General features: G+C 47.1%; 1 protein-coding gene across 2 annotated transcripts in view; it reads right to left on the reverse strand.

Annotated features, from left to right (window-relative positions):
- TRAPPC10 (trafficking protein particle complex subunit 10) overlaps positions 1-12,910 on the reverse strand; it is an 84,255-nt gene that overhangs the window by 34,089 nt on the left and 37,256 nt on the right. For both annotated transcript variants that reach the window (XM_061167476.1, XM_061167477.1), the window contains exons 4-7: positions 10,246-10,442; positions 7,798-7,993; positions 5,893-6,004; positions 3,204-3,451 (exon numbers count right to left, since the gene is read on the reverse strand). In XM_061167476.1, the coding sequence (XP_061023459.1) occupies positions 3,204-3,451; positions 5,893-6,004; positions 7,798-7,993; positions 10,246-10,442 (753 nt within the window). The remainder of the gene's footprint in view (positions 1-3,203; positions 3,452-5,892; positions 6,005-7,797; positions 7,994-10,245; positions 10,443-12,910) is intronic.

Here is a 12,910-nt window from a genome sequence, read left to right on the forward strand (position 1 = left end):
CAAGGTCACATGATGAGCAAGTACTCGATGACCCTGAGGGTCGCTCCTCAGTAAAGCTTCTGCTCTGTCCTCCGTGGGGCCTGAACCCAGGAATGCCAATGCCAGCTGGCAGGCCTGGATGGTGGGCCTTCTCCACCCTGGTTAGCCTGCAGCTTCTCCCACACACAGCCCTGCTCACATACCAGCAAGGCGTGGGCATCTCACACACAGCGCTGGCCAGTCTCTAGGTCCTGAAGAGTCCTGATCCTCTTGGCCAGCCCTGTCTGTGAACATAATCAGAACCTATGCTGATAAAAGACAAGCCGATACTGAGAAAAACGCATTAACACAGAAATCCTTTGGGTAGTCATTGTAACAAACATAAAACGACATTCTAGAAGATATCTTCCTTAAATAGTTCTCACTTACCAATCTGGTAAAGATGAAAATATATACACATATTACTTTTTTTCTTACCAAAGATGCAGGAGAAGAGTATTACTAGTGTAACTAAAAATGGGATGATCTTACTAGAAGGCAATATGATGATGTACACTGAAAGTGTTAAAGACAAGTGCAGCCTTGAACTAGCCATCCTACGTGTGAATGCACTGAGTAAGGGTGACGGACAAGGATATACACTCCTGCAACGGCAGACACTGCTGAACAATCCCAAAGTCCAAACAGTCCTTCTACACACAGAAAGGCAACAGACCAAAAAGAGAATCTCTTACTTTAGAAAAAGCAATGACGCTTTCTTCTGCAGCTCTGTCTGTGTTTTCCAAATTTACGCAGGGAATACACTAGACTTTTGGTAAACGGGTGGGGGTGGTTTAAATGTTGTAGACAACAAAGAGATGTTCTTTGTTGATGGAGTCATCTGAGCTCCCACAGACCTGATGCAACTTTAGGGCTATTACTCCTGACTCCAGCAGCGGTGTGGGCAGGTACCCTTTCCACGTTCACACATTGCCAAGCCGGGAGCTGGCCCCTGGCCTCAGCAAGCACCGCTGGGAGTGATGACCCCAGGCCGCAGCACGGAGGTGGCATGTGGCCACCTCAGTGTCTCCTACTCTCAGAGAAGGAAGATACTATAAATCAACTGATGCACCAACAAGGAAGTCACCAGGACCTGCTTTACAAACCATAAAGAGCAAACACAGGCGTTTTCTGCAAAAGAAACATCACAATAAGAAATGTACAAAGTGGTTGCAATACATATGCTTTTGGCTTAAAAAGGATAAATGACCAAACCTAACCCAGCACCACATACTGGCCCAACCTGCAAGCTGCCTGAGGACTGGCTCTGCAGCTGCGGCTCTGCCCAGCTCTGTTTGGGGGAACCCAAGGCTCTACACTGGCCTCTGGCCATGGACATGACTGTCAACAACAATCACCAGAAAGAAAGCTAGCAGACACAGGAAATGAGTTCTAGTTTTGAGAGTGGAATCAAATATGCAGAAAAAAATAAATAATTTTGATTGTCTCCATAAAAATTTAAAGAAATTCTAAGAATAAACTTATCCGCTTTATTGCCAACCGCAAAACTACCTTAAGTTATAAGGACCACCCCCAACTCCCAACAACCTAGAGAGAGAATCTCAGATGAGAAAGTAGAAAGAGGAGTTCTCTGCTTGACGCCCCACATGCCCTCTCCAGTGAGAACACCATCACTGAGGCCTAAACCGCCCTCCTGGGTGACCCCAATTTGAAAGTGCAAAGGCTGAACTGCCTGGGCTCTTAATACACTCCCATGTTTTCCCGTGATCCACTAACAAGAGAAAATCTCTCAGTTAGTAAATCTCTAGGCCCCATGAACACAGGCGGCCCTGTCCCATTAATGAAGCAATCCCCTCAGCCCCAGAGTCTGTACAGTTAGAGTGGAATAGCCAAAGAAGATTATCTCAACCCACTCGGTGACAGGTGGCCACAAGAACATCACCTCAAGGTGGAAAGTGTTCTTTTTACTCATGTGCTTGATTAGATGTGCAAAGAAGAAAAATAATTTGATAAAAAGTTCTAAATTCTCAAGTTTGTGGCTCCCATTAATGAAGCAATCCCCTCAGCCCCAGAGTCTGTACAGTTAGAGTGGAATAGCCAAAGAAGATTATCTCAACCCACTCGGTGACAGGTGGCCACAAGAACATCACCTCAAGGTGGAAAGTGTTCTTTTTACTCATGTGCTTGATTAGATGTGCAAAGAAGAAAAATAATTTGATAAAAAGTTCTAAATTCTCAAGTTTGTGGCTCAGCTAGGCTAGGCATCTCTTCTTTAGAAATTAGCAAAATAATCTTATTGAGTCTGTTATTTAGTTTTTTAGGGAACATAAAACAGAAATGACTATGATATGGAAACTACCCTTACCACCAGTGCCCTGGGTCTTCATTAACTGTGCCCCCAGAGCCCTGGTGTGGAGCCCAACAGAGAGGACTGCAGCCTGCCGGGAGGATCTGAGTCTGTGACAAGTTAATTATGTTACCTGTAAGTCACCTAACCACTTCCACACCCACTTTCCTCCTTTATAAAATGGAATTAGACCACCCACTCAGTTCTTAACCGGGGAGTAGGGGTGGGTACCTAAGAATCCTCTGAAAGTGTATGTAACATTTGGAGTGTGTATATGTGCATTTTTCCATGTAAAGAGGTCACTAAAACAAAAAAGGTGAGAACCCCCAGAACGGACAGTCATTAGAGCTCCCGTACCTCACTACAATGTTTACAACACTACAGGCAGGAAGAGAGTCCAGAGCCCTGGGAGATATTAATCTAGAAAAACAAGTGTTTGACTACAAACCAACACCTTCAAGCTAACTGTGTTCTTTCATACACGCATGCACACATGTGTTTGTACCGTACCTCCATTAAACTGTGTGCTACTGATTAACGTGCACAGCTTGCTGTGTGTCACTCACATTGTTACCAGCATGCTCATGTGCAAATTCATGTATCTGAAAAGACAGCTCTGAAAGAAAACAAACACTACCTGCGAAACCTGATTCTGGGTGTCCCCCAGGTGAGTGATGTTGATCAATAAGGCCCAGCTCCCACAGAACAAGCCAGGGTTACCTTAAAACTTATATTGAGACACTGATCTGGGAGGCTCGCTGTGGGCCACTGTGCACTGCACTGTGCTGAGGGCAGAAGGTGCACTTTCTAGCAGTCACTCAATCGGTTGCTAGGCCGACAGTCGGGATGCGGGTGACAGGGAAAGGAGACGACTCACTTCCAGGAGCTTCAGCTCCTGCACACAGCTGTGCAGCAGAGCTAGGGCGCGCTGAGCCACCTCCCACGGCCTCTGCAGGAAGAGGAGCAGGGTGCACTGGCGAGAGAACAGGTAACTGCGCAGATCTAACAGGGTGGCTTCTTGCCTCTGTATCAATTCGCGCTTCTCCATATCTATGGGCTTTCGGAGGATCAATCCATTCCAGCTCTTCACCGGCTGGCAGAAAAAAGTCAGCCAGTTCGCACCATCTAGACAAACACACATCGTGAAAGGCGCTGACTGCAGATTCCTTTACCTCACTGCGCGGGACCGTGAGCCCTAGGGGACCGACGGGCGGCCCGAAGCACCAGCCCCCCCTCGAGGCTGTGGGGGACCCGACAAGGGACATAGGACAGGGTGGTGACTACAAGGACACCCACTCGGCACCTGGCATCGGGGGACAGGACAGAGGCTGCAAGTCACAACGCTGTTCCAGGCCCCGAAGGTCGTGAACAAGCCAGGATGTGATCGGGCCGCCGGGCTGAGGGTCGGGGACACCTCAGGCTCCACAATCAGTCACCCGGGAGGAGGCATGAGGCCCAGGCGGGAACGTGCTAAGGGGTTCCTCCCTACCGTGTGCGGGGGAGCAGCCTGGCCACGGGACAGTCTTCATCTTATTTCATCTCCACACTCTTCCTGACGTATTTAAGCCTCCTGCCTGTCTGCCACTCAACCCTGTCAACACCTGAGTCCAGCTCCCAGAGGAAGGGCCCGCAGCACGAGGAAGACATAGTAGTGGGAAGCAGAGGGGACATCCTCTAACTGTCAAAGATTTCCAACAAGGCTCCCCAATTCTAATAGCTCAAAGACTCAAATACGGTTTTAAATTAAACACAAGAGTCTACAATAACAGGGCCGTTCAATCCAATGGAAAAAAACTTTTTAATCTACCTTCCTCTCGCACAGCCACCTCCCTGGACGTCCACATCTACACTGGCACGGTGGCATTGCTTCATGGCTGCAGGGCCAGCAACGGCAACAGCGTCCCTCACTAACTGAGCTGAGAGTCAGCGGCTCACTGCCCATACAGTGAGGTGTCCCCCCAGCTGTCAGGCCTTTCCTCAGCAGATCCCCCCGCTGGGGCCCCATCCCTAGCACTCTCCCGGCTCCCCCCACGTTTGGTCAGGCCTCTCTCGGAGAGCCTCCTAGGCCCCCCTCTGACAGTAACCAGCCCTACTGCCACCCTCCCCCACTCCTGCATCTTCTGCCCAGCCTGCACTTGCTACCCTCGTTACCTAACTCTAAGTGACATACTTGTTTTTCCATATGTCTCCCTTTCATGTAAACTCCATCAAAGAAGGAAGTCTGTTGTGTTCCCTACTGTGTTTAGAACAGGGCCTGCACAGAGAGGGGTCTCAGGAAGTATGTGTCTGAATGAACAAAAATGAACCCCCTTATCACTATCACTTCACTGTAAAAGCTGGTCCAGGCTTACTTTTGGATTTTAAATTGCCCCAGGTTTATTTTAAAACTGAGAGAACAAAGAAACTGGGTGAAATATAATGTAAGAAACATTTAAGCTATTTGAGACACATACATATATATATATATATATATATACACACACATATATATATGTATAATATGGGCATGTAAGATATAAGAAATGTAATTTTATTCCCTTTAAGTTTTCAAAATCTAATTAGTAAATTGCTTTAGTTATATGTTTCTGTCTGTGTCTCAGCAAAGTAAGAGATCCAAAGCTGAACTGCAAGAAAACTGATTGAAGTGGGCCTCAGTGGGTGACGCCGCATCACTCTGAGAACCAGGGCGGGGCCCACAGGCCAGGGGGAGGCCCCTGCACCTCACTCCCTACAGGTCTCCTAGCAGACACGACAATGGCTCCTGGGAATCACGCCTTTCTTCAGACACTGTGACAAAGGTTCCCAAAAGAACCCCCGATAAAGACATCTATTATAGCACTGCTTGTGGGAGCAAGAGAGAAACAACCCAGATGTCCAGCGCCAGGGTGGCTGAATCAAGTCTCAGGAATCCACACTGCGAAGCACTCTGGAGCTACTGGCAGAAACAGCTTAGCGCCTCATCTGTCAGTCTAAAGAGATGCCTGCGATGGACTGCTAGTAAGAACAAGCTACAGACAAACGTCATGATAATGTGACGCCATTTCTACCAAAATAAATACCAAGCAAAGAACAGTGAGCACAATTACAAACTTTTTTCTTTGTACATGGGTCACTGTGCTAATTTCATATTTTTAGAAAACTTTAAGACATCGTTAAAAAGATGAACACCGTTTACAATGGTGTCATGTAAGACTCACTGTAGTGAACACGCAAATATTACACAGACAACCTCTTAACCGAAGAAAAAGGTCCCCACACTATGTTAACAAGGAGGCACAGAATCAGGAGCATCCCTAGACAGCTCAAGCTGTAGAAATGACACTTTATATCTGAAAACAACTCCTTCAACACTTTCATTCCTCAAGATTCTTCCACAAGTGTGACTAACACCTAACTCTCAATTCATTCCCTATAGCAACCATGGGAATATATCCTGCATAATCTGTTTTTTAAAAAACACATAAGATGATTCAATCATTAGGTGAATAACAGCAGCTTCCATACTAGTTAAAAGTGGGGAAAGCTATGGTGAGAAAAGAACTTATTTCTAAAACTTCACTACTCACCCCCAGCACCAAAGTTGACAACATACTGAGAAAACAAGGCGTCCAGTTCATCGTACTGCACCAGGGCATCTTCAAATTGCTGCAGCATCTCAAAGACAAAGGCAAGCTCCTCCTAGTCACCAGAAAAACGTTTATAAAAGAAAACACAAAATCATAAATCAATGTTTTGAAACAAGAAGCCACGAAAGATCACAACAGAGAAAAGCAAGTAGCATTGTGAATAAGTTTATGCTAAGAAAAAGAAAATCAAGTTAATGACCGTGCACAGACAGAAGCAGGAAAAGGCCAGCATGACTTCTGGAGTCTCTGTGACCTGCCAGGCCTGACGGCTCAGGCTCTCGTCCTTGGTACTTCCTTGCCTCCCCACACACACGCTCTTTAATTAGAATTCTGCTCTGTGGAACAGCGGAATCGTCTCCTTCATTTACTTATTAAACCAACGACTTATTTATATCTATGGAGACACAAGGATACTAATTCTATCCCACAGAGTGAATCTCTGGCCTGTCATTATTCACTTTGCTGCACACACTGCTCCTGCTTTGGGTGTCAGGAGGCCCCTGGAGGTGGTGTGTGTGCTCCTTTGACAGACCTCCACCTTTTTCTTGAGCACCTCCTTCCTTTCTGCTTCTACAAAATGTTGCTATTTTCCCTACATTAGCCCTGGAACCAATCACGTCCACAAGGAGCCCTGGCAACTTTTATTGGAGAATGCAGTTTAGAAACCAAGATCTTAGCACTTAGTCTGCTCACTGCTACTGAGGTGTCATTTTTTTCCAGACCCCATCAGAGGAGACAGTAAAGCAATATTTACATGCACACGTATTAACCCTCACCTACACATACATCAGTATTTCTGAATCTATCTATCCAGCCATCCAGTTATCCAACCACGAGTTCACTGATTCTAAACCAATACCACTGTGTTCATTTGGACTCTTCTCTTTCCTTGTCACTACTCTTAGGAAATAAGTTTAATAAGATTGAAGGGTAAAGAGACAGGGTAATCTGAAAGTTCTGTCATAGTCGGTCATACAGGGAATTATGAACACGCTCAAATTCCCTGATGTTACCCAAATCATCCAAATATCACCACGACAGAAGCATCAAAATAAGAGACAAGCTTTAAAATTTCTAATTAAAGTCTTTTATTTATTCAAGGTGCATTATTTCTTCAGTAATTAATATATAAGTGATATTTAAATATGAATATTATAAAATATGAAAATCATGCTTTTTCAGGCAAAACATGGTGAACAAAGAACAAGGACCCTAAGAGCATCACTCTTATCCCTCTGCAGTGCAAGAAGGGTCTCCTCCCCCAAGCTCCTGTGTTTCACATCACTTTGTTCACTTAACACACTCTTCCTCTTAAAAAACAAGAGAACTGACTATAGACCACAATCTTTGGAAACCTAAACACTTTTGTAAGCCAGAGTAAAGAAACCAGATTAAGACAATCTTTCATTGGAACCCAAAGTTATAAAACTATGGAGGAAACATACTTGGGACTCAAGTAATTTAACCACAGTGCCAGGCAGGCAGTAGACATCTTATCATCAGGGTCATCACCAGTGCTGGGCTCCACGGCCTAAGCCAGGTCCATGGTAGACATCCAGGAGGCCCAAAACACTAACAAAACCAGAACTGCTCTGAGGATAAGGTCATTTCATAAAAGGCTAGATGCCAAGCTCTGAAGCAGTGAGGCAGCTGACACAGAAATTACTCAGGAGACTCTCCAATCCTCCTTAATAAGCCAAGAGAATGAAGCTGGCCACTACACTGTCCTTTGGTCTTATAAGCTATGTCCATATGAATGACCCTAAGAGAGCTGCCTTATTCACAAGAATGAAGAGGGAGGGAAAGAGAAGGAAACAGTCTCACTCTATGTAATCACTCAGGTACCTGCACCATGAAATATTCACAGAAGCTCCAGCCTGGCTCGGTCCTCTTCTCCCTCAAGGTTCTCATGTCATCCTCAAACTTGCCTAGGTTTTTTGTAAAAGACATAAGAAGTAATGTCCTGAGTTTGGTCAGGAAGGCATTCCAGGATTCCTGAGTTCGGGAGGAGTCCTTCAAGGGATCGGAGAGCACGACACACCTGTGAAGACATGAACAGACTATGCAAAAAATGCTCCAGGCACAGAACCACTGCCCAACAGCGACCAGTGCTTGGGATGCAAACTGGCTTCCTCCCTCCTCTTCCTTTCTTCCTTCTGTAACTGGTGAAAAACATCAGGCAGGTGATGAGACATCAGATGAAGAAATGGTTTCATCGTGAGCTGGTCTAAGGCCATGTGAGCAGTCAGTGCTGTTACAAGAGGGGTGCTGTGGGATGGATGGGGGGGTTATGATGAGTCATAAGACTCAGACCCTATCTACAGGGTGCACTGGAAAATAAGGTGACTGCACCTCAGTTCCCAAACCCCAGGTGCCCTGCCCACTCAAAAGCCTCTTTGGGTTCCCTGTGACTGACAGACTAAAATGCAGATGTTTAACATGGTACCTGCGGATCGTGACAACATGGACTAGCCCGGTTGTCCAGCTCTGATTCCAATTCTCTCTAGTTCAAGCCCACTCAGCTTCTTAGGCACTCCTGCTTTTCTACCCAACACCTTCCTACTTACCCCACACAACCCTGCTCAGCTGACACATCCTCACTGACCCTCTCCCCAGCCCCTGCCCCAGTTGCTCCAAGCTCAGCCCCACTGACTCCATGACCAGTGTAGTCAGTGCACCCTGGAAACACTTTTCACTGTTAGTCTGTCTCTCCCACCAGACTGTGAGCTCAAGAGTAGCATTAATAAACAATAAATAAAGGCTTAGAAGGATGGGCTTAACTTATGGGACTTCTCTGGTGGCTCTTACAGTAAAGAATCCGCCTGCAATGCTAGAGACTCAGGTTCGCTCCCTGGGTCAGGAAGATCCCCTGGAGAAGGAAATGGCAGCCCGTTCCAGTATTCTTGCCTGGAGAATCCCAGGGACAGAGGAGCCTGGTGGGCTACAGACCACAGGGTTGCAAAGACTCAGAGAGGACGGAGTGACTGAACAACAACAAAGGTATGATACAATTTCACTACAAAAAAACTTTGTATCCACAGTGTACAAATCTCACAGGCAGAAAGTTACAAGTGTTTCCAGTGGATCTGGAAAAGATAACCTGGTCATCCAACAGGCTGGAAAAGGTAACTTACTTTATCCTTGAAAACAATATAATCTAGAGAGATGAGTAAATTTGAACTCAGAAACAACTTCTAAATATTGATGCTATGAATTTGAACATTCCTCCTCTAGAAATATTTGAGGAGAAATGGCAAATGAACAGATTTTAAGTTCCATTTCCTTTGGGTCCCATCATACCCCCTGGAGGAAGGACTGAGGATTATCGACCACAGGACAAATGGTGAAACAGCCATAGTCTAGACAGCCCACCAGATGAGTAATAAGTACCAAGAGGGAAATTTTAAAACTGGTAACTGGCCTTAATTCAGTCACCCTACTCCCCTTACTCTACCCCATTAGATACTGTTTCTTCCCCTGAAAGATAAAGGGATCCAGGCAGCTCACTCCTAAGCCCCCTGCCCCATGGGAGTAACGTGTATTTGTTCACTGTATGAGCTGCTAGGGTCTACTGGCTCAGTAGTTTCTCATTAAGGCATTCTTAAGGACTGCAATCATCCACGTTTATTTCTGAGCAGATGCAGACTTCTCTACTACAGGGGTGGATGAAAAAAGAAACCTACACAAACAGCAACCACGGAAACAATATTTTCCCTCAGTGAGCTGGTGCTTATCAACCAGACAATACATCCTTTACACTCTCCATCTCTCGTTAAGACCTTCAACGTTTACTATTTCCAGATCTTCTCCTCATTAATAAAAACAACAAACAAAGCTTCGGAAATCCCCATCAAGTGTTGTTAACTCAGAAAAGGAGAACCCAGAGCAGCTGATGAAGTCTGGGCTGGTGCGGGCCGACCTGAGCAGAGTGGCGTCCACAGAGCAGGCGTGGAGTGCCACAGGCATGGAGCGCCATAGGCGTGGCAAGGAGCTCCTGGCAGGGGCCTCCCTGTCACCGGGACGCTGCTGCAAAGACAACTCGTGACCCTGAGTCAGCAATACTCACCAGTAGCCTGGAAATGCAAAAAAACTTTTACCCAGTTTTTCTTTTAGGGAATCGATTAAGGAGACAATTAAGGAGGGGCCTGGTCTCCTCTGCTGCATCCACCACATGCTCAAGCGTCAGGCACAGGGCAGGCACTCACAGAGCAAATACTTATGATCACCTGGAAGCCAGTAAACTATCTCACCTAAACGTCAGCCCAATGAGGTTAACAGCAAACACACACGTACCTGTCACTCTGTTTATTACAGAAATCATTTCTTATTTTGTCCACAATGGAAGTTCGGGGAAGTATGTTGGTTTTGTTTTTTTTCTTGGCATCATTTTCAACCACCACAATTAACCAGTCCACGGAGCTATATGCTTTCAGAACATTCTGCCACTTGGTGAGGTCATCCTTTACAGTAGCTTTATAAACTTCAGTATCCTGAAAATAAATGAGTCACCGTGAATGCAGATTTATCAACACTCTGTAGTTTATAGAGCAAAGGAGCCTGATAACAGAGACAGCAGCATGCTTTCCTGCTCTGGGGCGGGGATGCTCCATGGAAAGTCCGTGGCCGGTCCCAGCTGCGGGCGCTCAGGGCAGGCTCCCACCACGTCCTGGTGCGCGGCGTCCCTGAGACCAGGGACACCGAGGAGGTCCTCCAACGCTCTGAGAGAGAGTTGGAAAGGCAGAGGGCCAAGCATACTGCCCACTGAGACACACTCTGCTAAGGAGGCTGGGATTTTAAAACCCAGGTCTGCAGGGCTAGGGCCCTGGGCCCAAACACGGCAGGGTCCCCTCCGGTCATGGCCCTGCCATCACAGGAAAGGGGAGCGGCTGGTCCCGCTGCAGGCCCACTGCCATCTGGGGGCAGGGGCCTCGCCGTGGTTTCCTCCACAGCCCCATGGCACTCCAGGAGCCCCCAGAACCACTCCAACCTCAAGGCCACTCGCAGGCCATGTCAGAGACAAGGCAGCTTTAGAGGTGACCCAGACAAAGAGGACAACCCAGGGCTTTTGGAAGTTTTTCTCATTCACATGGCCTCAACAGGGGAGCCAACATGAGCCTGGAAATCAAAGCTGCTCCTGACTTGGGGTCCGAACACCAGCCTGCTGGAGACAGTAGTCCTTCTGCCCCGGACATCAACAAGCCCAGCCTCTCTCTCCTCCAGAGAGAAGCAGGGAGACACAAATTCTCCTTGCTTTGTAACTCTGTTTACAACGGACCTTATGCTCCATGAATCCACTCAGCAGATGAAGAGCAAAAATCGAAACCAAGATGCGTAACTCATTTCAATATCAGGTATTTAAAAATCTTTGGAAACTATAATTAATGTCTACTGTCTAAATATATTCTTTCCCTCTTTGAAGAGAAGGATTCCTTATTATCCTGCCCATATTTTCTCCAGATTTCTTTAGTCTCTCTTGAATAATACTCGTGTGACTGATCTATGAATGAGTTAAATCTCAAATTCTGTATCAAGTCCCTCCCTTTCATTTAATCAGTAAGTGAAGAGTTCCAAAAGGCAGTACTTAAAAATGTTAAAAACTGCTATGCCCTCAGTTTAACTCTGAAACAACTACAATCTGAAAAAGAACTTTTGGTTAAAAGGAAAACCATCCCGCAAAATTCTGATTTCTGTGAATTAATATCCAACAGTAACACACTCACATACTGCTTATTTTCCACACAATGGCAGTGCTTAGGACCAGAAGTTTTACAGGGCTGGTGTCCTGTCAGAACCCAGATACCTGACACCTGAAAAGTGAAACCGGAAGGACAGGGGGCGGCAGCCCTGGACCCAGCAGTTTCAAAATCAAAGCACAGACGCAGATCCCAGGGCCCACTGGACAGGGAGAGGTGAGGCAGCATGACAAGCTCCAAGGAGGTCTTCCCAGGCACCCTTCTCCACAACCCACAGCAAGGTGGGGGCAGTCACACCCCAAGGGGACACCAGCCCCTCTCCTGGGGACGCTGTGGGTGGCAGCCTGCAGGGACTCTCAGAAGAGGCATCGCTGAGCAGCAGGCAGGACAGAGTCCCCCAGAGTCCTAGAGGAATCAGGACAGAGCCCAGCCCACGGCTCACGATGGTGAGCAAACTACGAACATTCCAAGAGAGGCTCAGTGACTTTGCAGAAGAGGAACCCAAGCTGAACCTGTGGGGCTAAGGGTCTCTCAGGAAACCACAGTGAAGAGAGGAAAACCCCATCATGGGGGAGGGAAGGGTGACAAGGGGCCCCGGCAGGGAGCAGAACCAGAGCCAAGCCCAATGAGGAGGGCATCCAATGCAGACGTTGGAGGACGGGGAGCTGGCTCGAGGGTCCAAGGCCAAGACAGACTCTGTGTGGGATCATGGATCACGTACCGTGGGGAGGGGTGACCAGGACAGAGCACGAGCCCCAGACCCGGGGCAGGGAGGACGGCAGTGATAGGAGGAGGCTCCCAGACAGCAACGGTTCGAAGAAGCAAACACGTGGAGGACAGTGAGTGCCTGGCTTCTCCGAGCTGGAGAAAGTCACACACACAGAAAGGGGAGGAATGAGAACCGACCCTGTGCACTGGAACTGGGTTGTGTGTGTGCCCATGTTCGCATGCATGGGCACAGAGAGTTACATGTGGAGGTAAACACCTATGTGAACACACGTGTGGGGGGCACATATGCATATACACACATATATCCTCCAATCTAGTGCTGGGCTTAGTCGCTCAGTCCTGTCCTACCCTTTGCGACCTCATGGACTGCAGCCCACCAGGTTCCAATCTAGACAGCATATTAAAAATCAGAGACATCACTTTGTCAACAAAGGTCCGTATGGTGAAAGCTATGGTTTTTCCAGTAGCCATGTATGGATGTGGGTGTTGGATCATAAAGAAAGCTGAGTGCCAAAGAATTGATGCTTTCGAATTAT

This window comes from Dama dama, chromosome 19 (genome assembly GCF_033118175.1).
Source record: "Dama dama isolate Ldn47 chromosome 19, ASM3311817v1, whole genome shotgun sequence".
Lineage (NCBI taxonomy): Eukaryota > Metazoa > Chordata > Mammalia > Artiodactyla > Cervidae > Dama > Dama dama.